The sequence below is a fragment of the Fopius arisanus genome, unplaced genomic scaffold, assembly GCF_000806365.1.
Source record: "Fopius arisanus strain USDA-PBARC FA_bdor unplaced genomic scaffold, ASM80636v1 scaffold00045, whole genome shotgun sequence".
In the NCBI taxonomy this organism is placed as follows: domain Eukaryota; kingdom Metazoa; phylum Arthropoda; class Insecta; order Hymenoptera; family Braconidae; genus Fopius; species Fopius arisanus.
Genome location: NW_011887784.1, coordinates 530,448 through 557,143, shown reverse-complemented (window position 1 = coordinate 557,143; position 26,696 = coordinate 530,448). Strand labels below are relative to the sequence as shown.

General features: G+C 38.0%; 7 protein-coding genes and 1 non-coding gene across 10 annotated transcripts; 3 read left to right on the top strand and 5 right to left on the bottom strand.

The window, feature by feature from the left end:
• Nucleotides 1-11: 11 nt before the first annotated feature.
• On the top strand, nt 12-1,177 carry Dtwd2 (DTW domain containing 2). Its single transcript, XM_011305904.1, has 4 exons — nt 12-193; nt 280-622; nt 687-889; nt 977-1,177. Exons 1-4 carry the CDS (start codon nt 111-113, stop codon nt 1,104-1,106), a joined length of 759 nt encoding a protein of 252 aa, XP_011304206.1. The 5' UTR covers nt 12-110; the 3' UTR covers nt 1,107-1,177.
• On the bottom strand, nt 1,100-4,062 carry Art7 (arginine methyltransferase 7). Its single transcript, XM_011305905.1, has 5 exons — nt 3,764-4,062; nt 2,577-3,366; nt 1,730-2,436; nt 1,502-1,662; nt 1,100-1,431 (listed from the first exon to the last, which is right to left on the bottom strand). The coding sequence occupies exons 1-5, from the start codon at nt 3,983-3,985 to the stop codon at nt 1,179-1,181; spliced, it is 2,133 nt and encodes a 710-aa protein (XP_011304207.1). The 5' UTR covers nt 3,986-4,062; the 3' UTR covers nt 1,100-1,178.
• A 7-nt stretch (nt 4,063-4,069) lies between these two features.
• Nucleotides 4,070-7,046, bottom strand: LOC105267214 (disrupted in renal carcinoma protein 2 homolog). The gene is made up of 7 exons (XM_011305903.1): nt 6,706-7,046; nt 6,530-6,620; nt 6,199-6,455; nt 5,683-5,809; nt 5,003-5,108; nt 4,462-4,831; nt 4,070-4,224 (listed from the first exon to the last, which is right to left on the bottom strand). Exons 1-7 carry the CDS (start codon nt 6,962-6,964, stop codon nt 4,124-4,126), a joined length of 1,311 nt encoding a protein of 436 aa, XP_011304205.1. The 5' UTR covers nt 6,965-7,046; the 3' UTR covers nt 4,070-4,123.
• Nucleotides 5,486-5,558, bottom strand: TRNAR-UCU (transfer RNA arginine (anticodon UCU)). The gene has a single exon. It is a non-coding gene; the product is annotated as a tRNA-Arg (tRNA).
• A 2,346-nt stretch (nt 7,047-9,392) lies between the features above and the next one.
• LOC105267213 (transcription factor rough) lies at nt 9,393-16,270 on the top strand. Its single transcript, XM_011305902.1, has 3 exons — nt 9,393-10,096; nt 14,203-14,437; nt 15,908-16,270. The coding sequence occupies exons 1-3, from the start codon at nt 9,709-9,711 to the stop codon at nt 16,134-16,136; spliced, it is 852 nt and encodes a 283-aa protein (XP_011304204.1). The 5' UTR covers nt 9,393-9,708; the 3' UTR covers nt 16,137-16,270.
• A 2,198-nt stretch (nt 16,271-18,468) lies between these two features.
• Hrb87F (Heterogeneous nuclear ribonucleoprotein at 87F) lies at nt 18,469-22,653 on the bottom strand. 2 transcript variants are annotated; one of them, XM_011305900.1, is made up of 6 exons: nt 22,465-22,653; nt 21,091-21,615; nt 20,588-20,873; nt 20,060-20,278; nt 19,418-19,581; nt 18,469-19,040 (listed from the first exon to the last, which is right to left on the bottom strand). In XM_011305900.1, the coding sequence occupies exons 1-5, from the start codon at nt 22,483-22,485 to the stop codon at nt 19,451-19,453; spliced, it is 1,182 nt and encodes a 393-aa protein (XP_011304202.1). In that variant the 5' UTR covers nt 22,486-22,653; the 3' UTR covers nt 18,469-19,040; nt 19,418-19,450. The 2 variants fall into 2 exon arrangements, with proteins under 2 accessions (XP_011304202.1, XP_011304203.1); XM_011305901.1 differs by having other exon boundaries at nt 20,129-20,278; nt 22,465-22,652.
• A 312-nt stretch (nt 22,654-22,965) lies between these two features.
• LOC105267210 (Heterochromatin protein 6) lies at nt 22,966-24,127 on the top strand. Of its 2 annotated transcripts, none has more exons than XM_011305898.1 (3): nt 22,966-23,251; nt 23,316-23,440; nt 23,619-24,127. In XM_011305898.1, exons 2-3 carry the CDS (start codon nt 23,319-23,321, stop codon nt 23,740-23,742), a joined length of 246 nt encoding a protein of 81 aa, XP_011304200.1. In that variant the 5' UTR covers nt 22,966-23,251; nt 23,316-23,318; the 3' UTR covers nt 23,743-24,127. The 2 variants fall into 2 exon arrangements, with proteins under 2 accessions (XP_011304200.1, XP_011304199.1); XM_011305897.1 differs by having other exon boundaries at nt 22,968-23,241.
• On the bottom strand, nt 24,112-26,604 carry LOC105267211 (zinc finger protein 577). The gene is made up of 2 exons (XM_011305899.1): nt 26,280-26,604; nt 24,112-26,170 (listed from the first exon to the last, which is right to left on the bottom strand). Exons 1-2 carry the CDS (start codon nt 26,443-26,445, stop codon nt 24,507-24,509), a joined length of 1,830 nt encoding a protein of 609 aa, XP_011304201.1. The 5' UTR covers nt 26,446-26,604; the 3' UTR covers nt 24,112-24,506.
• Between the last annotated feature and the right edge of the window lie 92 nt (nt 26,605-26,696).

Genomic DNA, 26,696 nt, shown 5'->3' with positions numbered 1-26,696 from the left:
ACACTGGGTCGCACAGATCCCGATCTTACCAGCCTTCATTCCCGACCCTCGAGAGCGTGTTGATCAACCCCTAAAGTTTATTCAAATAAACACCCCAGGATAATCCGGCAATGGAGGACTCGATGGCATGGGAGGAACTGTCAGGTATTCCAGCTGATCCCCCGGAGATGAGAAACCGGTGTCTTCAATGCAGGTGACGTTAAATTCCTTCTGGAAGACGTATTCAATGTTCTCTTCACCACAAAAACACCAAAACATGTGAGTAAATAATGAATTCAGGAGGCCAGTGGGTGTGTGCTGGTGCCCAGGGCTGCCAAGTTCTCCCCTCAATGCTGAATCCAGGATAATAATCCTCCAGCATCCTGCAGAGGTCAAGAGATGTCTCCGAACAGCACCGATGCTCTCCCTCTCTCTGGAGCCAGACAAGTGCCTGACATTCCGAGGGAAAAAATTTCCAGGGACGAAGCACGAGGGACTCGTCGAAATTCTCAACGACGAGAACACGATTCTCCTGTATCCAACAGCTGATGCTGTTGATATTGCAGAATTACCGAGGGTTGGGGTTGATGGACAGAGTCCTTACAATCTGGTGCTGCTGGATGGCACCTGGCCCCAAGCAAAAGTCAGTATTTTCTTCAATTGTTATTAATTATTTTTTATTTGGAAATGCAGTAGTTTTGTTTCAGGCTATTTACCACTGCAGCCCAGCCCTGCATGAACTGAGGGCCTGCAAATTGGTGGGAGTACCAGCCAGTGAGTACGTGATAAGAACTCAACCCACTGAGGGGTGTCTTTCCACCCTAGAGAGTGGAGCTCTATCCCTTTCAATTCTAGAGGGCAAGGAGTGGCTGAAAGATGCAATGTGTGGCCCCCTGAGATACCTATGCAAGTCAGTTTAATTCAAAAATGAAAATAAACTTCCAAAGATATAATCGAGTTTTCACTAATTTAAATATAATATAAATAATAATTACAGGTTTCAGTTGGACAACGGTGCTGTCACCCATCAAAGCAAAGAATTCCTGATTAAACAGAAGACGTATCCTAAACTAATTGGTAAACGACTGGCCAAACAATTACGCATGAATCCACAATTGTCTTCGTGAAAATTACTTTAATTATCTGACGATTCATGTACATTGTCCTTAAATATATTTTTGTCTTGTCGTGATGAGAATTCACTGGGGTTCCAGGGTGAAACTGAACACAAAATTCCTGTCTTTTTTTAATTGATATTTGAGGGACCACGTGAGGACGTGACTACTAGTCACGGCTTCGATTTTCCTCAGGAGAAAAACAGCCTGTCGTGTGTTTACGTCCCAGGATATTCTCTCACCTGGTGTTATTTCAGTCGTCGGACCTGTGGAAACTGTCGTTTCAGGGTCCAAATGCCAGTCTATCCAAAGAGCTATTCCATTGCACGATCCACATCTACAATTAATTTAAATTACTGTATTAATATTTCCAAAAAATAATATTACTGAATTATCAATTATCTCACTGAGCGATAGGCACAGTTCCTCTGAAATTCTGCTCATGGTTCTCATCAAATCGTTCATTAAAATCGAAGTGTGCCAGATCGAATGGAGAACTCAGGGCTTTTCCAGGATATTCCCAGAGGGGATGAACCTCCACAGGATTATCACTAATTTCACTGGCGGCCTGAAAAGGATGTTCCGTGAGTTTTCGTGGAAAAGGGAATTCTCTCAGTGAAAACAAAAATCCTCACCATAACCAGATCATCAAAAATCCCCAGATCAAATCCTTCGCAGACTCCGAGAGGTGCCCTGATCTTGTGGAGATCCTTGAACTCTACTGGGACTCCTCTGATGGTGGCTCCTCCAGGGAGGATCCTGACCCCAGGAGCCCAGTGTGAACCCAGATACCAAAACCTCAGGTTGTCCCAGGGAAATATCGAATTGACGTAATAAGGTTCTCCAAAAACGAGATCCCCCCTGACTGCCTTGGGGAGCTGCTGGATATCCTGGAAGATTCTGACCCTTCCACTGAGGTCATTAGCCTCCACGAAGCCGTCGAGGGCTCTTCTCGACAGGTGATTGGTCTCGAGAATCACCACCTCCCTGGCTCCCAGGGTGGCAGCAGCCAGACCCAGGAGAGAGCCATCAGAGAAGCAAAAACACCTCGTCTGTGGTGTTATACACCTCTTCATGACCTTCAGGTATTTTTCACTCCTCTTCTCGTTATTCATTTGCCCCAACCTCGACCTGGGGTACGCCAGGTGCACTGAGCACTCACAAGCTGGTGGTTTCACCTCCCGAACTCCGTTACTCTCCCCCTGGAGCAGTTTAAACCAGAAGGAGTATTCGTCGTGGCACCCAATTAACCTCACCTCCTCATTTTCCTCGATCTCGACTTCCCCTGGGAGGTAATACACCGCCTGCATCCAGTGGTCTCTCCAGGGAATTTCCTCTGCACCTTCAGGCAAATGGCAAAGTTAATTCCCAAACTTTGAGAATTAAACAATAAAATAATTTCATAATTATTTTATAATTTATCATTCTCAAGGATTCATTCGTGAAAAATAAAATTTTTCATGTCTACGAGCATAAAATTACCTCCCAAGGTGTCTGGATGCTCCCACACAGGTGAACAACTGAGTAAGATCTCCTCATTGATATCCATGACGATATTCCACCACATAAAGACTCCAGAGGGCCTTCCCCTGGAGTTCGCCCTAAACACCAGTTCCTTGGTTTCGTTGAAAACGAGAGGAGTCTTGCCAGTCCAGTCAAAGTGAAAGAGAGGTAGGACAGGTGACAATTTGGTGAAGGAGTCCCTTGGGATCTGCGACAGCTGGAGATCGTGAACTGCGAGTGATCCTGGACATGTCTGGACACCTCCTGGTGGAGACAACAGGATTTTCGATGTCTCTGGGTCCCGCAGAGGTAAGAGTTTATGCCAAGAGTCCACTAGGTGACTCTCCACAATCTGTACGTATACTGTTCCCCTCGTTGGGATGACGATGCTGTCTTTCTCCAGGAGGTGCTCCTGGGCGTGCCTGAACGTCTGCAGTGCACCCTCACCTATCAGCTCAGTATCGAAGACCTCTGTCACCAGGATATTGGCTCGATGCTTCATGTCCCCGTCGGCACCCACTGTCATCTCGGTTGAACGTTTTTTTATTAGAATTATCTGGGAGGCGAAACCGTTGTGCTTTATTATTTCCAGGGCGCACTTCGCCATCGGTTTGAATGCCTCGCAGGCTGTTATCGAATCTGCACCACATCTTGCTGCCATCATCGAGAGCAGACCTGTGCCTGTGCCTATGTCCAGGACGTGCGCTTTTTCACCCATATTGTGCTTTTTCTCGATCGCGATCTTTAGCGCGTCGTAGTATTTTTGATTCTGCATTTGGGAATTTCTTCGATTGATACGGAATTCAGAATTGTAGAGAATTTTTAATGTAAATGTTAATTAAAATTAAATAGAAGATTCAGGCCTTGGTTTTAATTATTGCACAAGTAAAAAGTTTATTCTCAGAAATCTAGTTATAAAATTTAATAATTAATGTACTGTTTTTTTTTTTGCGAATAGTTATTAATTATCAATAAATTCCCACGAATTCTCGATACTCGATAAATTTCATTGGTAAATAATTGAAAGGATTTGTTTATGAAATTCAGTAATAGAAATGGGTAATGAGATCCAGAAATGAAAACTTTTTTTTTCCTGGAGGATTAATTAGCTGACAGGTAAATGCTTGAGAATTATTTAGTCACATTTGATGATCGAGGGAACTTACTCTCTCGTGATCGTGGAGCATATCAGCAAATGCTGACCTAGCGACTTCTTGATGGTAATCGTAATCCGGATCCTTTTCCTCCCAGATTGCACATCCGGTAATTGGATCGAAGCTCTGAATGAAAATACTCATTTTTCGGAATGGATTTCTCAGTCTATTCAGGATGCACTTGGTGATGATGGAAGTGAGGTTAACCGGTGCCATGTGCGATCCCCAAAACATCAGGGGAATGCTCTCCAAAGGGTCCAGATGTCGCCTCAAAGTTGATTTCTCCAGTTTTGAATGGAAAAAATGATAAAGAAAAAGTGCGAGTGGAAGAATTTTTATTTATTATTCTCTTGAAATTTTATTTCTGCGAATTCATTCGGATTTCGATCGATTGTACTCGTCTTTTACGTATCCAACTAAAATCGTTGATAATGTCAAATTCCCAAGAACTATGCAGCTCGACCACCTGTCACCTATCCAATGAATTTTGTTATTAATAAATAATTTGGTAGTCAAGTGGGAAAAATTATATTATTTAAATTTAAATTTAAACAAATAATACTAATAAAATTATTGAGTAATTATTGAGTAATTATTGAGTAATTATTGCAGTGGAAATTCTGTTCGGACTATTTTTGCCATTTCGAAAAAATCAGCGAATGATTATAAATAAATGGTGTGGTTATTTATTGTGGCTTTGTTACACTCACCAACTCCGGGGACAAAATAAGAGAGATAGAACAAACTGCCGACGATATTCGACAGAAATATCATGTACCCCCCGACGATGGCTTCCGAGACAGGATAAGCGATTTCCGATGCGAGTTCCAGGAAAAGAGCAGGCGAAGACCAGCTCAGGGAAATTCCAAGGACAACAGCTGCATACAATTCGTTCTTGTGAAAGACTAGGATCTTGTAGTCCAGGAGGATCACCCAGAGGAACATGGCAGAGGACGTCAAGAGGAGAGTATAAATCGCCAATTTGAGATGTCCTTGGAATACGTCCATCACCCAGGAGATCAACAGGCTGAGGATGCTACTGCTGATTACTGTCCAGAAAGCCAGATTATCCGCTTCGCTCTACCCCAATTTCAATAAATTCTTCAATTAAATATTTCACCAACAAATTAAAAAACTAAATTCCACAACAAATGATTCGATTTTCGATTCATCTGGGAGATGAATTAATTCGATGCCTGGAGATAATCCTGAGGCGTAAAATGTAATTATTCAGTGGATTTGATTGAGTACTTGAGATATAATATTGCCAAAGGCAATGGTGATCATCGCCAGCCAGGGTCCAGTGCCTCCTTGACTGAGAGCTGCTGCAAGACACAGAAACCACATGCTCTGCTGTCTAAAATTTCATCATTTTTATTTTCATTTCCATTATTATTTATATTTTTGCTTCATACAATCATTTTTTTCATAAATCATTTCCTATTGATCTAACGATTATTATCAATCAGTCATCAATCAATTATAACTAATAATTACTAAATTATATCAATAATATTAATAATTATAATTATTTTTATTATTACAATCAATTACAATCCAGAAAAATTGAAGTAAAAAAAAAGAATGTAAATTATTAATATTTAATTGATAATGATAATTGAGAGATGCAAAGAAAGGCATTAGAATTTCAAGGTCGTACTCCTAATTAATATTCATTAGCGTTAATTATATTGTCTAATAATTGTAAACCGATAAAACGAGGAAAAAAATAGCCATCCCTTGTGGGGATCGAACCCACGACCTTTGGATTAGAAGTCCAACGCGCTATCCTCTGCGCCAAAGGGACTTGCCAATTTTTATCGTTAAATGTTCTTTCAAGCCGCATGATCATCGCTCTGGGACAATCATTGTCCGATCAATGATCATTCCATCGCCGATCCTCTGCAATTGAGGGATCATTAATTACTCACTTGATGAGACGATTCAGGGACTCGAAAACACCTAGTCTCGGTGTCTCTGCATTACCCCCCGAGTTTTTCTTTCCACCCGGGAAAAAGCTCAGGATTCCCAATAACACGAGCAATTGTGCGACAAATTCTGGATATTTAAAAAAATAATCCCTTTATTATTATCATTATTAATATTTGGGAATCTTTTGTTTTTTATTTGAATTTTTTTTTTCCATTTTTATTATCATCTTTGTTATTGCTATTTTTATTATTTATTATTATTTTTGGAATAAAAAAAATTATTTTCGGTTGATTAGATAACAAAAAAATCATAATTTGCATATTTATTATTGCAGATTTGAGAGGATTGAAATAATTAATTAGAAGAATCTTATAATTATTCAGTGCATTCGAATGAATTAAAATCGATGAGTTAATTTGAAAATCCAAGTTGAGAGAAAATCCCTATAGAAATTCTTAAAGTGTTCGAAAAATTCTGGTCAGACTAAATAAATAATAAATAGTAATAATAAATACCGATCCTCATAAGAGACATGATCTGCACCCGGAGATTGTCACCTCGGCTTGTGGAATTGAAATAAAAATCTCCATTTTTAACAACAGCTGGACCCAGCAGATAGGATAGAGCCATCCCGAATTGGTTGAACGCGGAGGATATTCCAGTGGCAGTGGTCCTCTCACCAGTGGGAAAATAAACAGCTGACATGAGAGCAGTTGACGGTCCGATGATGACACCTGCCAAACCATCGAGAACAGCAGCCAAATGAGCAGTTCTACGAGAAAAAAAAGATATTAAAATGCAATTCCGAAGAAATTCCCCCGATTTAAATTCAAAAATCGCGCCCACATCGTGAAGATCATCTCCTGGGAGGAGATGCACCTGGAGAACGTCGCGAGAGTAGACAAAACCGCTGCCAGCCGAATAGGAGTGACAAAACCTAGATCAATTATCTAATACGTTAATTTGAATGAATGCTGACAATAATTTATGGGATATTCGTGTTGTTATTGAATTTTACTCACGCGATGAATTTAAAATCCAGCATGTGGGCAGACAACACGTCAAATAGGTGATGGACCCCCAGTCGGAGAGAAGAGCGACAGAACTCTTCCTCCAGGATGGAAAAGCCTCCATGGCAGTCTCAGCAATTGGTCCCCAGGTGTTCCAGACGTAGCACTGAGTGCAATTCAGGGCACAAAAAAGCCCCAGAGCCACCCACCTCTTCTTCGAGGGGTTCTCGACATCCTCGACGACCAGCAATCGCTCGTCCTCCATACTCATCTCAAACCTCCAGGTTGATCCTCTAGTTTTTCATCAACGAAATGAATTCTCCATTTTTTTTAAATTTCAATAAAGCGTCAATTGTTTTTTATCAATTAATTTCCAACTGCCGTTATTATTAATTCGTGATTAATTAATTAATTGATTCATTAATCGAGTGACGTAATTAAATTGAATGGGAGCAATTAAATTGGTGAATGTGGATTTTCACTCGTCAATCGGATTTTCGTGGAGGAAAATCTCCGAAATGAATTCTTCATTTTATTTTACAACAAATCATCAATTGTTTCTCATCAACTGATTGATTAATTAATTGAGTGGGGTGATTAAATTAAATGCGAGTAATCAAATTGATGAATGTAGATTTTCAGTCGTAAATCGGATTTTCACGGAGGAAAATCAACGAAATGAATTTTCCATTTTTAAATTCAATTTCATCAAATTATCAATTGTTTATTATCAATGAATTTCCATCTCTATCATTATCAATTAATGATTAATAAATTAATTAATGATTGATGAGTGTAGATTTTCACTCGTAAATCGGATTTTCACGGAGGAAAATCAACGAAATGAATTTTCCATTTTTAAATTCAATTTCATCAAATTATCAATTGTTTGTTATCAATGAATTTCCATCTGCGATCGCATCATTATCAATTAATGATTAATAAATTAATTAATGATTGATGAGTGTAGATTTTCACTCGTAAATCGGATTTTCACGGAGGAAAATCGACGAAAAGAATTTTCCATTTTTAAATTCAATTTCATCAAATTATCAATTATTTGTTATCAATGAATTTCCATCTGCGATCGCATCATTATCAATTAATGATTAATAAATTAATTAATGATTGATGAGTGAAGATTTTCACTCGTAAATCGGATTTTCATGGAGGAAAATGGGGGAAGGAGTGGATAATTCTTGGGATTACCGCGATTTTTGTCAATGAGGGGGCTAAATGTTGCTCGCCGAAGTGGGTGGTTCTCCAGGTATTAATACCCAATCGTTGTGTATCGGGAAAACGATATAATTAGCGGGAGCCAATTGGGATGCTGTGGAGAGCAGACATGCGCCTCTGAAAATATTCCCGACAACTGTTTCCTCTTCGTCTTCTCACGTGGATTTATTCAGACCCGTTGTTTCCAAAATGTGTTGATATAATTCTATATAATATATAGTATATATATCCTCTATGTATCCTCCCATTATTCAATAACACTCATTCAATAATAATTATTATAATTGACTGGGAAAAATAATGATTCTGCCATTTACGGGAGAGACGTCGGGGTTTTGCTCGATAGATTATTTTTTTCATCGAAAAATTTTCAGGTAATTTCTGGAAATTACTCGGGTGGATGGAAATTTCTCTTGGATTTTGATGAATTTTTACTAGTCCGTTGATTGTGTGTATCTGCTATTTTTGGGGGAGGAGGAAGACTTCTTTTATTATACTTGAAGAGTAGCCCCTAGGTCAAGGAAATGAGTGGCCGGGGATTGCTTTCGGTTCAGATAACCGTGAGCTCGCCCCGAATATTAAAAACCGCCCCCACATTCAAATTTTTATCAATAATCCCTTCTCAATACCAAATATTGTCATTAGGGAAATTGTTCTGGGGGAGATGTGATGAATTTTCATTTAATAATTCATTAAAGTAATTCAAAAATTTAATAATTCATTAAAGGCACTTCAAAAACCATTTGAAAATTCAGTTTCATTTTTCCGAGAAATTCCGAGTCGAGATGAAATTGATAAGAATTATGCTACACTAGTGAGCAATTGTACTCGAAATTTCGAATTAATAAAAAATGTTACACTTTTTACGAAAAGGTGACACGAATTGTTTGAAGGATTTTTTATTAAAAAAATCAATTAATCTCTTGAATATTTTAATTATCAATTATGAAGGGCATACTGCACTGAAAATCCATGATAATGTTAAAATAATAATAATAATCATAATAATAACAATAATAACGCAGGCAACAATTTCCGCGGATTTTCAAGAAAAATAACAAATTAAATAAATAAAATCCAAAATCATTTCAATTATCAAAATATAAATATAAAATAAAATATAAAAAATGATTTTCCAATTAATCCGAGGGTGATGAGTTTTACATAAACAAAAAACAATAAAGACTAAAGAGTGTAAAAAATATAAATGGAGAGTGAATTGAATCTCGGATAAAAATCGGGGAAATTTGTTTTCGCGTAATCATTGAGAATTTTTTATTAATCCGATGGATTTCAAACGAACGGTAAAATATGGAATGTGAAAAATATAATCTGTAAAATAGTGTAGGTAGGGGTGGGTGGACATGGAAACCCCCTCCCTGGTGTGGTTTTGGTGGTAGCCACGAGGTGAGCGAACAGGCGTCGATCCATCCTGATTCAGATGCCCGTCGACCTTTCGCGCGCACCGCATCTCAAATTCCCCAAAAATCGTATAACAAATAAACTAAAAGCCCTTGAAGACGGTTAATAATAAATTGACAAGTAAAATCCACGGGAATTCAAATAAAAATAAGTGATGATTAACGAATTTTAATGACTTGACACGCGATATGATTAAATTTTATTCCGAGTGCAAAAAAGAGAATTCTTAACGAGTGCGAAACGTGGAATTTGATGACGTGCTGGAAGAAACGATATACCTAGAGAATGTGAGAAGTCGAGAGGTTGGAATTGAATCAGTTGTGAAAAGACCTTGCGAGGGAAATAAATAGTCCGGAGATGTCGACGACGAGGGGCAATCGTCCATCGTCACCGAGGCGATTTTTTGCTAGGCTCTATGGACATCTGGAGACCAAGGAGGAGGTGCAGAAGGTGGGGAAGGGAATTGGTGTTGATGATAAGAGCCCTGAGGACCTATCGGTGGAGAGGCGGAGGGATGAGACACCGGAGAAGAGCGTTGAGGATGACGAGAAGGAGCGGGAGGATGTCAACAATATTCAGAGGGCTGATATCCTCCCTTTTTTACCTCATGGATTTTTTCCTGGAAGTGGGGGACATCCTCTTCATATGGCCCACACTGGGCATCCGCTACCTCTGCCACCTCATCTACATGGAATCACCGGGCATCCGGGGGTCGAACACTTTCACGGATTCTCCGCTGCATTTCGTAAGATTTTTCAACTCTACCCTTTTCATTCATTCCTTTCCATTTTTTCGAAATTATAAAAAATTTTTTACGATTTTTCAATAATTTTTATGAATTAAAATCATTTTTCTTCAAAATATCATTTATTTTATTTGTAAATTAGTGTTTTTTTTATTAAATTGAAATTTATGATTGAAATTAAGGATTATAATTTTTTTTTTGATTTTTCGGTTTTTATTTCTTCGGCGGATTTGGAGATATCGAACAGACGATCGATTTTTGTTGACTAATCGATCTCAACTCGACCCAAAAATTTATAAATAAATAAAAGGAAAAATCGGGAGGAAGTGTTGGATTATTTCGTTTAATTTTTTAATTTTTCACACGTTCTCCGCGACGTATCGCGAGATTTTTCACTGTTTCGTTTTTAAAATTATTTTTTATTCTTTATATGTCTCCGGTACTAATCGTGCGATTTGGACGTGTCAAATTACAATTTAAAGAGTTGGATCACACGGTTAAAATGAGACATGAGTTTTTTTTTATTCCGTTCTGTACATATTGAGGATCAGATGTAGGACTGCTGATAAATCGGCAAAAAATTTGTGGAAAATTTCTGAGAAAAACCTAAAAAATCCGGATAAACTGTTGAAATATCCGAATATTCCGGAAGTTCTGGAAATCTCCTTATCCTCACGGTTAAATCGAACTCGAGACGGTCAAGCCTCTGGACTTATCCACAAGCGCTTTCAGATTATTTTCCCAGGGAATCCCCTGAAATATCAAATTCAGTCCCTCAAATCGAGACGCTCAAATAATATTCGCCTATTAACTCATCATTTTCATACTGAACAGAAAATTTTTCTAGTCTCCAAATTATTTATCCACTTCCGCTGCAAATCCACCGCTTCGGAAGCAAGTATATAATAGTGGGAATCCTGATCAATCGATTAATTGCCCATTTCCTAATAATTTCCGGGGGCCAACGACACGCCATTTGTAAGGCAGTCATTCCTGAAAATTGTGTAATTATTATTATTATTATTGAAAATAAATAGTTGAAACATTCCCTGTGGCTGTCCTAGAATTGTCCTTGATCGCTCCCAATAATTTTCAAAAACGACGGAGACGCCATTTTTTCGGGCTGAACGAACCAATCACGAAGCGAGTTGTAAAAATCGGGGAATTTAAAAAATTTTTTTTTATTTACCTTAGGATATTCATTCTAGTCGCCCTAACATTATTATTATTATGATTATTATTATTGTTGTTATTATTAAACAAAATATTTGGTACATTCATTTGCTTTTGTCCTGGAATTATTAAAAAAAAATTCTTTAGCCTTTGTTAATCACTTCTCAATTGGTCCTAAAATAAAAATATATAATGATAATAGTAATAATAATAAAAATGAAATAGAAAAATTGTTTTTTTGAAAAGTTGAGGAGAATGAATTTTTTGGCGCGGAGTAAACTGATCAATGAAGACATCGAGTTGTGAAAATGGTATGATTTTTGGGTGAAATTCCCCCGCCCCTAGTATGTTTATTGAAGTCCTCCCCCCTCATTGTTACTAAATAAATGTTAAGTACGGTCGGTTAGAGATGCGAGTCGCGGAAGTGTTGGTGGGTTTATCCCGCCTCGCCACCTCACGGCGATATTGTGATGAGATTACGGGGCTACAGTTGGCCGCATCTCAATGTTGAAATCACAAACCATCCCTCACTCCACCCTCTTTACCCACCCTCAGCCTCCATTTTACCGTATCCACTTGAAACTCATACAGCAAAACCCTCCCGGCATCCTCATCACAGTCAGTGCTATTGTTAAGCTCCTCATAATGCAACAGTGAGAGATTTTACCAGATATTTGGAACGATTAGACGGGAAATTAACTGCTTGTTTCATTATCACTTTTTTTCACCCCTTATAGAAAATTTTAAAACTATTCTCCCCTTTTTTTATCACACATTTTCTACAATTTTTCAAAAAACCGCGTGGAAACATATTCTCCAAAAATTATAACTGAAATATTTTTTTTTTGTTGGAATTATATCTTAAATATATGGGACATATATTTTGAATATGTATTTTACATTTATATATATGTATATATCATGTGGGAATCGCGTTTGCCAATTGCAATTTCAGTGTTCCTCTCATTTTTTATTTCAAAAATTAATAAATTTTCACTGCTTCCCCAATAATTATAAATTATCATTAATCCTGATTAATCACTTGTCTATTTTTTCTAGTAATTTCTAATGAAATAATAAATGAAATGAAACAATAATAATAAATAAATTAAATAGACATGAAATAACAATAGAATAGTCAGTAAAAAGGAATCAATTGAATTATAATAAATAAATTTGTAATAAAATTCTATTTTTCTGCTTAATCATCAGATTTGTTTATTAGTATTGAAATGAAAAAGAAATCAGGACGAGTAACTCAATCGCCGCGTATAAAAATAAAAAATCCCTTGGAACCCGGATAATTAGGATGCGGGGCAAAACGATAGCCGGAAGTTGTGGCACATGGGCACGAGGCTTCGGGTAATCTCGTTACAACCCAACGTGAAATGCGTAATCGGATACTAATTGTCCCCTGATGCGTACCAACATTGACACAGGATGTAAACTGAATCAATCTCTATCATTTTTTTATTGAAAAATCGTAAGCAGGGGTTTCGGGTTGATTGCTTATTGCCCAAGACTTGAATTGGCTTCCACCAAATCTCATCAATCCGCAAATCATATTTTCCAATTTTCCCATTTCCCATTCTATTCCACATCCATCCTCCATTTTTCATTATTCCTTCAATTCCATCCGAATTTTCATTGATTAAAATGAAAAGAATCAATCGCCACTCGAAAAATCGAAAACTATTATTGAATTCTAAATAAATTAAATTAAATTAATGAGCTCCAGTGATTTTTCCACTATTACCAAAAAATTATAATTGAAACGATAAATAAATGGATATAAATAAACCGATCGATTTTGGGAAAATATTGAGAGGTAAAATACGAAAGGGGAACCAAAAAATAACAAACTCATCGGCGAAAATTCGATTTTGGAAAAAGTAATTAAGCCGATGCTCTCCCCTCAATCTTAATAAACCCATCAGTCGTGGTACCACCAGATGATTCCCATTCTCATCGAATTACCCTGAGGGTGATGGCTCAATCGAGGGTGAGATTCCGAGTTCTCCACCCCCTGGTGATCGAATCCAGGTGATACTGAGAAGATAGAATGCTGTGAGAAAAATATAACACGGCAACACGTGCATCCCCCAACAAATTCTTGATAAATTTTAATTAATCACTAGTTACCCCACCCTGTACCAGCTCTCCAGTATTTCATTCGAATTATTTCATCCACCGAATGAACTATAAATTCACAAAGAAAATTGAAAAAAGAAATACAACAAGTGTTTGTTGTAATGTGAAAATACAAAATGCACGGTTGAGTGGATCTCCAACTGGAGGTTCTGTAAATTTTTCCCTCTCATGATATTCGTCACACCGATTCTCGTTTCGATGGACAAGTCCCTCTGCACGCCCGTTGGGTCGACTGTCCGTCGAATTTGATCGGATTACAGTTTTCATGGTACAATGAAAGGATTTTGCACAAACCCACATATTCCACTCGTTTTAACGTATTTTAAATGTCATATAAATGCTTGTCGGGGAGATTCAATTGATCTCGATACTTCAATTCAAATAAAATTAGTATTTCCATCGTGTCTGTTCGGGTGATTCAATTAAATATGAATTTCATCATTAAGATCACAGAAGTAGAAGAATAATACATAATAAATTTCGTTTCTTTTATTTCATTTATTTCTTTTCATTTCCTTCTCTTTCCTTTTATTTCCATTTCTTTCCTTTTATTTCCTTTTATTTCCTTTTATTTCCTTTTATTGAATATCTCATTTATTTGCTCACACGCAATTTTTTTTACTGCAATTCCATAATTTTTCAATTTTTTTTCTGGATTTCTATTGTGAGATGATGAAACTGTCGCTTTTCATTTTTTTTAATTTAAAAGAAAAAAATCAATGGGGTTTAATAAAAAATAGTTAAATATATTAATTGATCGATTTATGTTTGATGTTGATTAGTGGCGAGGAGGAGGAGAAAAGAGGGAAAGCCGAGACGACAGCGTACGACATTCTCTGGAGAGCAAACAGCAAGACTGGAATTCGAGTATCACAGGGGTGAATACATCTCCAGAGGACGAAGATTCGAGCTGGCCTCATCCCTTCGGCTGACAGAGACCCAGATCAAAATCTGGTTTCAAAATCGAAGGGCCAAAGACAAACGAATCGAGAAGGCCCAGTTGGACCAACAGTACAGGTGATTTTTTAAATCAAAAAATAATTTTCACCCGTCACTTTACGCCCTTTTACCACTGTCGCACCAGATATTCTCAAAAAATTTCTTGACTACCTCCCAATTTTATAAATAATCGAATAAACTCAAATGAGATGCGAATGAGATTAAAATCTTGTAGACAATAATTTATTTAAAAATATCGGAACAAATTTTTCTCAGAGAAAAAAATTTTTTTTTTCCAGAAAATTATTATAGTTGATTGTAATTTGGTGTGGAGGGATTGGCGGTCGATTTTCTGGCTCCATACTAGCCCCAACTATTTCGAAAAGCAAAAGACAACACATTACTAACAAGAATCCCACCGTGAGAATCGCCTGCTGGAAATCAATTGTATTCAGTCCCCTAGCTGATTCTCCCATTTTCCCTCTCACGTCAAATCGTGTGCAATAACACGGAATGCATTTATCCAGAAGTTTACCATCTCGACAAGTGTCCCCCGTTATTTGTATCAGGTGTATAAACCGCCGTAGGATACTGTTGAGATGAATTGGGGAGTACGCGATACCACGATAAATAGCCTCAAGTGGGATTACACGCGTGGCCAGCGGTATTGTTAGTGAATTCAGTCCTCAAGGACTTCACTTCAAATTCAGAGATGAAAAAAAAATCAGTCAATCAATTTTTCTCGAAAAATTCTGGCGCCAATACCGGTTTTTTACATTTTTTATATAAAAAGCCCAGAAAAAATACTAAATAAAAAGGTAGAGAATAAAAATTAATTTGTTCTTATATTTTTTGCTAAACTATTTGTTCATATTCATTATTAATTGATTATTTGGTCAATTAATTACTCATTACAATAATTCAACAAGCATTCGCACGCAATCAATGTCTTCTCGAATTCACAAAACGACAGGATAATGACTTCCTATGGAGGGAGGGCATAATCCACGAGAACTAACACATGTTTTCCACTCTAATGCCTCAGCTCCATCCACTCCACGATAAAACGATTAGGGTTTACTCTGTGCTGTAATTGAATCATCCCTTTTATTTACCCCGGTTAAGAATCTGTGGGGATTGGAAGAAAGCCTCTAATAGCTGCTAAAGAGGTGAATCATAGAAGAGATCATTGTAGAACACGCGAATCGACAATCAGAGAGAAAAGAGAGCCCTTGAGACCTGCAATGAGTTCATTTATCAAGAAAACATGAATGTACACGACCAAATAAAAACGCATAATTTCGCTTTTTCACTTTTGCTCAGAATAATTAGTCTTCAACATCAATTAAATTATTTAATCACACATTTCTTCCTGATAAATTTTATTTTCTACCGCAGCTCCAATAGAATTGTCAATTAATAAAGTTTCATTAAATTATATTGAATGGTAATAACTATCGTCAGAGAAGATTGATGGACCGGAGAGAGAATAAGGAATGGAAAAATGAAATGAAAAAATCTGATGACCAACAATTTTTTTGGTTTTAGAAATTTCGCAGTATCGAATGGTCTTGTGAATTTCCCAGTGTACAACAGCTCCTTCTGTGGCTTGTGTATCTACAAAGACAGTGGCAGGGGTCTTGTGGGACCCCACACGTGCATTCCTTATCGTGCTGACCCCACGGAGACGAGGAGTGAGGCCCCCCCGAGCAGCAGTGCCAGCAGCAACAGCTCAGAAACCTCTGAAAATCCCCCCCTCGCTGTATCCCCAGTATAAATCATCCAATAACTTCCCATCTCCCAGCCAAAGACAATTTTTTAATCTCAATTACACATTTATTAAATCGCATTAGGGATCAATGAGTGGAATAAAAGGTTCCAAGGAATGAATAAATCACATTTGATTACTGAAAGAAATTTATTTATTAATCAGCGCAAGTGTCGAAGCTCGACTGTTGTATTCTATAAATAATCTTGCACATTATTTGTTTTTCATTTGATACAGGTAGTGAGAATGAAAAATGTCCGATATGCACTTGGACTTACCTCTGGTGTTATAAGCCACGTCGAGAGTCATTTTGCAGGTAGAATCGACCTCGTGCTCGTCGGAGTGTCGAAGGCCAACACGGTAAACCAGAAAATTAATGAAAAACGAAAGAACAACACATTAATATAGAAAAAAAACGTACACATAGAGAAAAAGTTTCTTGATGGTGAAATAAAAAATTCTTTACGTTACAAAAATAAATTTATTGAGGCAGAAAAGAATTCTTTCGGATGCCCAAATCTTTTTATCAACGTAAAGAAATTTTTGTCCTCTGTGTGAACATCTGATGAAAAAAAATTGACAAGAAAGATAAATGAAAAGAATTTCAACGAATGAGTGGCAATGATCTGTCCTGTTCTGAGGCCTTTCTAATTTTTCCTGATTCTAATATAATGGATTCAAATCCCCCAAAAAATTATCTCAAACTCCTAGCAAAATTCCATAATCGATAAATCGTGTCCTCGAGACAGAAATTAACGAAAAAAAAAAAACGAAAACGTGCCTGGTCTGGGGGACCAGAGAGAAATCAACAGAATAATAAATAAAACACTAAAGCTTCTCATGCATTAATTCTCTCGAAGATTTTTTCTTCATCTTCGTACATTTAATTGATCTAATTACCTCCTACCTGCGTACAAGTTTCTACACGTGGGGTAAGCGATAGAGGCCTAGGCAAAAGTTCTAGTGATATTCCTTGGGCTAGAACTAGAAATCCTTCCACTTGCTCTATCTGCCCTGTCTCTTATTCTCCTCTTATCCTCGCCTATTTCTTGACTATTTTCTTCCTCCTTGGGTTGTTAAATACCTCAGAATCGTCTAATCTCGTGCTAATTCAGTGGATTTAGTCGAGGGATAACCAGTAAAATAAAAGTCATTCCAGAATTCAGTAGAGAATTAATGAAAACACTTACAATTTATTCTCACTATCGTTTTCGATTATTATCTCTGAATTGAGCGTTGATATCAAAATTTTTGTCATGACCTTCTTTGTAGGGCTCATTGAGAACTACAAAAACGACAATAACGAAAATTTCGCTGTCTCCCGTAGATCAAGAGATATTTCTCGAAAAGGAAGTTGATTTGAATTGTTTTACACTTTTCCTACTGAATTATTAAAAATTCTTTTAACGGGTTAAATAAAAACAGTTCTACAGTATTTTCTTTTAAATTCAAAGTTTCAAAAATCGAAGTAGCGCTTCTCGAGTAGTAATTTGCTTTTCTCATGAATACATATGATCTATCCATAATCCCACCCAAACAATGAATAAATTCAAATACAATCGTGATAATATGTCATCCTTTATGATTATTATGATTTTATATACAAATTATTTCCAGTACTGTGCTTACAAATAATCAAGCCTGCCCTATCGCCAGAGCTCGTCGAAATACCAGAGAATCCTCAAAATCCTCAACTACAAAACTCCTCTTTTGTCAAAACTACCTGCTACAGATTTTCACCAGAAAATTAACCACGTGTGAAAAAAATTAATAAGAAAAATAATTTTCTTTTAAAAATCCCACTGACTTTTCATTGAAACTTGATAGGAATTTATTGGGATTTTATCAAAAGTATATTAAAAAAATTGCTGTATCATTTTATTAAAAGAAATCTAATGGGAAAAAATTTTTTAATTTATTTTTAACCATAAAAATTCTTGGGTGCAAATTTTGAAGGTTTTTTTACTGCATTTTTTTTTTGTTATCTGAAATTGAAATCCAGGAAAATTTTGTTTCTAATTCATGACCATCACGAATTTTTATAAAAAAATGTAAATGTTTTTCTATGAATAAATATCCCGTCGAAACACGTACTGCGCAATTTTTTGAGGATAGAATATATAGAAATATCAATAAAACTCCAATAAAAAATAGAGTTTCAATAAAATATCGCGATTCTTTAATAATTAAATTTGATCACACGTGTTCCCTTCAATTACATAAACCTACCACAGACTACATACACAATATCCAAATAAATCCTCGTATTTTGACAGCACGCTCACAACAAATCCTCCTCCCCAAAAAGGAGACTTTAAAAACTGGAAAAAGGTTCTGGTAATGTTGTTTCAATTCTCCATTTATTCAAACTACCTCTTAAGACATTATACAACTTAAACATTAATTGGGTATTAACCTAAACACATCCACGACAATGAAATGCTGTCAAATGTTCTATCTTCTATCTCCACCTCAATGATTGGAAAAAAGTGCCATAATCTCCCGAACAATTGGTATTAAATATTAATCGACACGTTAAACTCTCACAGCGAATGGTTCGTCCCAGAATGTATTGTGATGATAAAACCCAGACCTGTTCTGAACCCGTGATGAAACCCTCAATAAAAAAAAAAGCAAAACAGCACGGACTGAAAAGGGAAACTATTGAAAGTAATTAAAACTCTCTCGTGTGAACATAAAACCCCTCAAACCTACGTCAATACTTAAATGGATATCCTTAATTCACCTATTCCCTCACTTTGATCTTTCGATTTTTTCACTCTCATTACTTTCTCCTGTACCTCCTGATTGTCCTGCCATTGTCCTGTCTTTCTAGACCCTGCCTGCCGCCTTCATACTAACACAGCACAGTTGTTTACTGTGCGGACTAGAAGACAAGTAGTAGGGGATCACCTGAGGTTTAAAATTGACAAAATCACGTTAGTTGACGTTACGCTCATTCCACCTTAAATTAAACTAACAATTATCAATTTTTTTTTCTGGCATTCGGCCATTCTCAACTCATCGGATCAATGAAAAAAATCATGGGCCTGCACCTGTGATTAAATCTCACGTGATAAACTAACGTTCTACATCCTGTGTTAATCTAATTGATGAAATAAATAATTGAGCTCGTGATTGAGCCTTTGTTGCCTGGGGGGTGGAGAGAATAATTTTGCTCTGACTAGGGAAATTCAGACTCTAATCCGGTTAAAAGTCGTTGAATATGTTTTTATTTTCAATTAGGCTGGAAAATTAGAGATTGATTAGAGACTAGTGGAAATACTCACCGTACGAGAGAGAGTTCCTGGTTCATTCTGGGTTTAGTATCTTCGGCCACCGCCACCACCTCCACCCATGTTTCCACCCCCCATATTGCCACCGCCATAGCCACCCTGGTTGCCACCACCGTAGCCACCGCCACCACCTCCACCAGAGTTTCCGCCCATTGGGCCTGAAATGATAAATGAAATATCATGAATTTAACTGCATAATGAAGATTTCTTCAAGAGGACTGATTTTTTCGTGTCGATGATTAACAAAGTGAATCGGTACAGTTGCTACATCGATTAAGTGGACAAAGGGGCTCTCACAATATATGACTAATTCAAGGAAGACGTATCAAAGGAAAACGAAAAACAAGTGATTACTTGCTTTTCTGAGGGGAAAAGAGGAAAAATGTAATTACGAGTTCGATTTGAAATGTTTTAGAGAAAGATCATAATTCTACAGGGAATTCTCTAGTTTTTTTTTTTCAATGAAACTTTGTGATGTGAGAATTAGCTGAAGTTAGTGAATTCAGTTTTTTTTTTTCAGAGGAATTAGTAAAAAATTCAGTCAAAATTGTCCACTTCTTTAGTGGGATCTGGGATTGAACGATGAGCGTTCGTTGTACATCCAAAGACAATTCTGTTGAATGAGTTAAGAGCAACCTTGTCCACCGAATTGTGGCATCCATCTCGCATCTCCAGATTGCCGGCCACTAGGACCCATACTAGTACCGTAGGGTGCTGGCCTTCCTCCCGAATTGAAGTTGTTTCTGACTGGTCCACCGCCATATCCCTGCTGATATCCACTGCCAAAGTTGTCATTGCTCCAGTTGCCCCCGGAATTGTAACCACCCTGGCCCCCCTGGCCACCCCAGCCTCCCCCTGCGAGTCAAAAAGATGATTGAAATCGAACAGTAAAAAGCGAGTAAAATCAATAACAAAATTATAAACTGAGATAAAGTGAATTCAACGTTTTTCTCATCTCACTAAAAGTGAGAAGTGAAAACCTCCAAGACCTTTTTTTATAGCCAATTAAATTTCCCCAAAAAAGCTTTGACAATGTTTCCCTCTAAAATCAACAGTTATTGAGATAAATCGAAATTTGATAAAAGTGAAATTCCAATAATCTTGATTTATAATTTTGCTATTGAAATAATAAGTCGATTTAAAAAAATAATTCATAGTGTTCACCTATTTCGCCTGATGACTTGCCTTGATTTTGATTCTCCCAGGGTCCATTTCCACCCCATCCCCCCTGATTACCCCCTCCGTAACCCCCCTGACTACCACCGTTATTCCAATCGCCCCCACCACCACCACCGCCTCCCCTACCTCCCCAATTTCCTCCCTGATTGCCCCCCTGATTGCCACCCCTGGGACCCCTCCCCCCGGATTGCCCCCCGCGGTTACCAGCACCTCCACCACCACCTCCGCCACCGCCACCGGTGGCTGATGCCATTTCTGCTCTGCTCAATGCCTAAAATCAGAGATCACTCGATTCTACAAGAATTCTTGAAAAATTTTCCATTTTAAAATCATTACAATTGTGTCATTACAATTCAGTGAAAAAAATAGAAAATGAATAAATCAAATTACTAATTTTTCCTAATTATCAATTAATTAATCTCCAAAATGAACAAATGATAAATAAAAAATATATTATATAATTTGGATATATCATTATTAATATTCACCTTTTTAACATCGACATGTTTTCCCCGGATCTGGTGATTCCTTTGCAGGCAGATTTTATCAACAGGATCGTAATCATCGAATTCGACGAAACCAAAGCCACGTTTCTTGCCAGTTTCCTTGTCAGTAACGATTGAGATAGAGTTAATACTTCCATAACTCTGGAAGTACTGTCTGAGGTCCTCCTCCTCGTGGTCGTCCTTGAGGCCACCGACGAAGAGTTTTTTGACAGTGGCACCGGCCTCAGGTCGGCCGATTTCCTGACGAGGGACTGCCCTCTTGGGTTCAACAACTCTTCCATCCACACGGTGGGGCCTAGCATTCTGGGCATCGTCCACCATGTGGGCCCTGGAGTAAGTGATGAAACCAAAACCTCTGGAGCGTTTTGTCTTCGGGTCCTTCATTACCACAACGTCCACGATCTCGCCCCACTGCTCAAAATGCTTCTTGAGGGAGTCATCGGTGGTTCTGTAGTCGAGACCGCCGATGAAGAGCTTGCGGACATGCTCAGGTTCATTTTTACCATCCTAAGGGCAAACATTAAACAAAATTCATATCTCACTGTTCATTTTTACACAAAATATCTTCATATCTTATATTTTATTCGTAATTTCTGTAAAATACGTGAAAATATAAGGGATAGCGAAATTTCTATTGATGTCTACGAAATTTTTCCACCGTTCGGAGATCCTAGGTTATTGCGCAAAAACAGATTACGAAATCGTCGGAATTTCAACAGAAATCGTCTGTTATGATGGAGAGAGCAATTGATGTTCAAAATGGCGCGGCTTGGGTACGCCTCAGTAAATTTTCCGATTCTCCCTCCAAAATTTTGAGTAAACCCCCAAAAATCACGTTGAAATCCAAAACTCCGAAAATTCACCCGATCAACAAAAAAAATCAACAAACAAAACACAAAGCGTCAACCAGACCCTTAGAATAATTGAAACGTCGCCATTTTTCTCGGCGCATTACCGGTTTCTCGATCTCCAAAAATAGAAATTTGCAATGTTACAGTCCCAATATGATGCAACAATCGAATAGAAACAATATTCAAGACTTGGACAACAAAAACTGAAAACCACCCTCCCCTGAAGACGATAAACATAAAATGTTTACGCATTTGTCTCCGTGAATCCAAAAACACAAATACCCAGATTATCTCAAAAGAAAAAAATCCTAAATTAATTATAAATGATAACTAAATCGCAAAAAGTAACAGCTATACAAGGGGTTATACAAGAGGTTGATTGCGCTATTTTAAACAATAATTTTTATATGACACACGCCGCGAGCTGATCGACAAGGCTTATACTTTTTTTCTTAATGAAATCGTAAAATGAGTTGTTTCAATATATTTCATCGTCGCAACTCACCTCGTGCTCCATTTTTACCATCCTTAATCCTCAAATTGTCTCCAAAAAACGTTGGAGACGGGAAAAAAATCCAAACACAGGAGTTTCTACGAATACCCAAGCGCAACTGCTCCGAAAACGAGTGACGATCGATTGGCAGTCCGTTGACTCGCCCTCGTGAACCCCTCGTTAGATATTCTCTACGAAGAGATTACCATCATCGCCATCATTGTCAATCTGCCATTTTCTGTCAAAACCGGAAGTGCTACTCCAGCGGGCAATTCAAACAGCGAACCAAAGAATAACAACAACTGTTCAATTGCCAGTTATAAATTATTATGACGTCAATTCTTGATGGAATTTTTCTCGCTTTTAAAAGTATTATTATTGTAATTAACAATTAAATTATGGAAATGTCACATTGTTATAATTGGTCTTTTGAGTAGTCCCGCCAGTTTCGCCCGAAATGGCAGCTCCAATCAGCTATGATTTGGGCCCATTCATCCCGCCTGCCCCAGTCAAAACATCGAATGAATTCGGGAAGGAAGGAAAATTCAAAATGAAGTCAAAATCGCTCCGAAATTGTACCAAACAATCAAACATGGCGTTTCTAAACATAAACAAGTGCCATAAATGATTGCTGTCAGTAAATTATGATCTCGCGTTCTTCAGTGAATCGTCTTCAGGTCATTAAACTGAATTTCGTGTCTTCGTGATGACAATAGGATTCTGAAAGGAGATTTTAATCGAGGATTCTTACACTGACATCTTGGAGTCCAACTAACCTTGAAGATAATCGTGAGTTTATGTACGCGACTCTTAGTTGTCATTTATTTTGACATTCCGTTGATTCCTTCGTGTGTTTTCATCAGGAGATGAGTTCTAAGAAAATTATGAAGGATGAGGACAAGCCCAAAGGCTTCAAGAAGGGATTCCAGCCCGAGAAAATCATTGGAGCAACTGACTCCAGTGGAGAGCTCATGTTTCTCATGAAATGGTAATGATCTAAAATAAAATCAATGTTTACAGGTCATGTTTTTGCAACAAGAAATTCAATTGCGAATATTATTTTTCTATCAATAGCAATCAGTAATTACTTATTATAATTGAATTATTGGAAGAGTATTTTTTGGGATTTTGTCTGAAATTTGGATTGGCATTTTGGTTCTGTCCAGGCAGGGCTCAGAGGAGACAGATTTAGTTTCAGCAAAGGAAGCCAACGTAATGTGCCCGCAGATAGTCATCAGATACTACGAGGATCGATTGACCTGGCACACGACAAAAGCCAAACCGAAGTAATTAATGATAATAACCGATAGCAATTGTTCTAATCGAATTTCTAGACTAATCCCCGAAGGACAAAGTTACTTTTTCAATTCTAAGTTCATCATTTGCTAATTTAACGATTCTGTGACAGTTCAAAGCATTACACTAGTCACTTTCCCTTCGAATCTCATGTCTTGTGAATATCAATTATATTATTTTAAGAAAAAGCCTTTATTAGTTTTTCCACGTGGATGTTTAAAAAATTAGAAATAATGTTTTTATTGCTGCGAATATACCCCTGATGTCCAGGGTGTGACATCAGGCAGTTTATCCTTTTGATTGTAAAATTCAATTTTTATTATAAATGGACTAGATAAGGCCCTAAATAACAAGTAGATTAAATATTTTAAGTAAACCACGTGAATGTATTTGATTTTTTTAAAAACATGGTGTTAATACCATCCGATCATCAATTCCAATATCCTCCTAAGATAATAAATAATTGATCCCTACCTGTCATTTAATTCCATAACAATTCCAATATCATTTACATTTTATACAATTTCAAATAGTCACCGAGTTCACACAATACAAAAATAATAAAATTTATCATATCACAATTTCAAGTATCCACTAGTATTACTCCACAATTTAAAATTAAATATAATTAAGAAGAAATCTTCGATCCTCTAGCGATTCTTGAACTTCATTCGTCATTGTCATTTGAATTCTTGCAAAAAAAAAATTGAACAAATAAATCTTCAAAGGCTCGAAGAGCTTAAAACAATGTGGAATCGTCAATTATGCTGTGACTTATGATTCCCAGCAGTTCTCTTCCTCCAGTGTGTCTCCGGGCTCTTCTTGGCTCCCTCGAACCCGAGATTCTTCTTAATAGCCGAGGCCCAATTGCTCGCCTCCATGTCCAAAATCTCAACATCCACATCCTCGTCTTCCCCAATCATACACTTCGCCTTACCCTCGTCCTCTCCGACCGCGGGTGTCTTAAGCTCGATGAGACTTCCGCTCCTGGGAGGTGAAAAACTCGAGTCCCCGGACATTCTCCGGGCCCCAGGCAGAGCCCTGATCGCCGAATTTTGACCAAGAGGTGGCAGACTAGCCACCGAAATTCCCTCTCTACCAGATCGTTCCCTGTAGAAGCAGTTGTTTCCTGAGTTCTGGAGATAAAGTTTCTCCTCGATCCTCTGATTGATAACAACAGCCTCAGCAATTGGTATGGGCTGAGTATAAGTGAGAACAGTTTTGTTTGGTCGTTCGGATTGTCTCCTAATGGGGCCATTGATGACAGGTACAGCATTGCTGAGCTCTCCAGGGGCACGAATAACACTGGCGACTCCTCTGGAGTCTAGCCTGGAATTTATTTGGCTAGTGGAGTGCTGAGGAGCGATCTGGCTGTCTGCAGATTTTCCTTTCTTCGTTTTAGTCGAGTTTCCCTTCTTCAGGATGACATTCTTATCCTTAGACTTGTTTTTTTTCTCAGGATCCCCCTTCTCTTGATTCAGTTGATTCAATGGATTTACGGAATGTGGATGAGGATTTCCAGCCGTTGGATTTTGGTGATTCAGAGGAGCCACTGAAGTCGTCCCATCCCCTGCTCCACTCCCTTCCATGTGATGATGACGAATGTGTCGGATTAAATTATCCTTCCTCCTGAAAACAGTCTGGCAGAACTTACAGGCAAATGGTTTGACGTCTGAGTGACTGGATAAGTGTCTTCTCAGCTCGCTCTTGGACAGGAAGACTTTGGGGCAGTGGGCACACGAGTACGGTCTCTCCTTTCCATGTGTTCTCTTGTGTCTCACCAGCAAGGATTTGTCCTTGAAACTTTTTCCACATTCGTCGCAGGTGAAAGGCCGTTCTGAAGAGTGAATCCTCAGGTGGCGATTTAAACTCGTTCGAATTCTGAATGATTTACCACATGTGGGACAAATATGGGGTTTAGCACCTGAATGCACTGTACTGTGGGTCGTCAGGTCGTCTTTCTTGTTGTATCTCTTGCCGCAGACGGAGCAGAGGTATTTTTTCTCGGGATCGTGCGACTGCATGTGACGATTCAACTTGTTCTTCTGAGGAAAGGCCTTGGAGCAGATGACACAGGAGAATGGCTTGTAGCCAGAGTGCACCCTCTCGTGGTACTCAAAGTGGGATTTTTTGACGAATGTCTTATCACAGAGGGGACAGTGATAAGGGGATATTCCGGTACGACACACGTCGTGGTAGCACTTGCCCTTTTTGTTACGGAAGATTTTTAGGCACAACGTGCACTTGTAGCGCTCTGGGTGACCGGGGAGGGTTATTATGTGGTTTCTGTCCGGAGGTTTTGATTTTTCCACTTTTGGAGGGGGGGTAGGGGCTCCACCAGGAGGTGCAGAAGGTCGGGGTACTGGAGAGGAGGGGTGATTTGGATTTTTAAGGGTGTCCTGGGGATTCTGGACGTCTGCACCTGGAAGAAAGATTCAGATCATTCCTGGGAAATTAAGGCAATAATAAAATGCTGTTAAATCAATGTTTCATGGAGTATTAACAATTTTTCAAATGGTTATAGAATTCACCTGACGAAGACGTCGAGAGGACTCTCTGGAAATCACTGCAGGTTTTGCAGCCCTCTTCTTCGTACAACAGACACATTCGACACTTTTCATGACCACAGCTGTCTGTTATTAATCGACATCGAGGTGATGATGTCTGTTTTCCACAGTTGGGGCACACCTCGCTCATTTTTTCAGGTGTCTATCCTCGACCCTTTTCTTCCCTCTAGGTTCCATTCTGCTTCTACGATTGTTGAGGTAGGTTATACTTCCCTGAAGTATTCTCACGTGGTGTCAAGGATTTATTACACATTCTGATTGACTTCAGGAAGATCTCACGATGAAAAAATTAATGGAGAGGGAGGAAAGACGATTTTTAAACCTTATATCGGCGACGTCGAGGGCATTACGGCCTTGAAAGAGGATAGACTGAAGGATATT

Bases quoted from the DNA above. Each gene is read 5' to 3' on its own strand.
- Hrb87F (XM_011305900.1), bottom strand. From the start codon at position 22,485: ATGGTAAAAATGGAGCACGAG. The intron at 21,616-22,464 runs GTGAGTTGCGAC...GTTTGCCCTTAG, and splicing joins TGGTAAAAATGGAGCACGAG to GATGGTAAAAATGAACCTGA. The intron at 20,874-21,090 runs GTGAATATTAAT...CTCTGATTTTAG, and splicing joins AACATGTCGATGTTAAAAAG to GCATTGAGCAGAGCAGAAAT.
- LOC105267213 (XM_011305902.1), top strand. From the start codon at position 9,709: ATGTCGACGACGAGGGGCAATCGTCCATCGTCACCGAGGCGATTTTTT. The intron at 10,097-14,202 runs GTAAGATTTTTC...GATGTTGATTAG, and splicing joins CGGATTCTCCGCTGCATTTC to TGGCGAGGAGGAGGAGAAAA. The intron at 14,438-15,907 runs GTGATTTTTTAA...TTTTGGTTTTAG, and splicing joins CAGTTGGACCAACAGTACAG to AAATTTCGCAGTATCGAATG.
- LOC105267211 (XM_011305899.1), bottom strand. From the start codon at position 26,445: ATGAGCGAGGTGTGCCCCAACTGTGGAAAACAGACATCATCACCTCGA. The intron at 26,171-26,279 runs GTGAATTCTATA...TCTTTCTTCCAG, and splicing joins CCTCTCGACGTCTTCGTCAG to GTGCAGACGTCCAGAATCCC.
- Art7 (XM_011305905.1), bottom strand. From the start codon at position 3,985: ATGTTTTGGGGATCGCACATGGCACCGGTTAACCTCACTTCCATCATC. The intron at 1,663-1,729 runs GTGAGGATTTTT...CATCCTTTTCAG, and splicing joins TTTTTGATGATCTGGTTATG to GCCGCCAGTGAAATTAGTGA. The intron at 1,432-1,501 runs GTGAGATAATTG...AATTAATTGTAG, and splicing joins GGAACTGTGCCTATCGCTCA to ATGTGGATCGTGCAATGGAA.
- Dtwd2 (XM_011305904.1), top strand. From the start codon at position 111: ATGGAGGACTCGATGGCATGGGAGGAACTGTCAGGTATTCCAGCTGAT. The intron at 194-279 runs GTGACGTTAAAT...TAATGAATTCAG, and splicing joins AACCGGTGTCTTCAATGCAG to GAGGCCAGTGGGTGTGTGCT. The intron at 890-976 runs GTCAGTTTAATT...TAATAATTACAG, and splicing joins CCCCTGAGATACCTATGCAA to GTTTCAGTTGGACAACGGTG.
- LOC105267214 (XM_011305903.1), bottom strand. From the start codon at position 6,964: ATGAGTATGGAGGACGAGCGATTGCTGGTCGTCGAGGATGTCGAGAAC. The intron at 6,456-6,529 runs GTGGGCGCGATT...TTTTTCTCGTAG, and splicing joins CAGGAGATGATCTTCACGAT to AACTGCTCATTTGGCTGCTG. The intron at 5,810-6,198 runs GTATTTATTATT...TTAAATATCCAG, and splicing joins CATGTCTCTTATGAGGATCG to AATTTGTCGCACAATTGCTC.
- LOC105267210 (XM_011305898.1), top strand. From the start codon at position 23,319: ATGAGTTCTAAGAAAATTATGAAGGATGAGGACAAGCCCAAAGGCTTC. The intron at 23,441-23,618 runs GTAATGATCTAA...GGTTCTGTCCAG, and splicing joins CTCATGTTTCTCATGAAATG to GCAGGGCTCAGAGGAGACAG.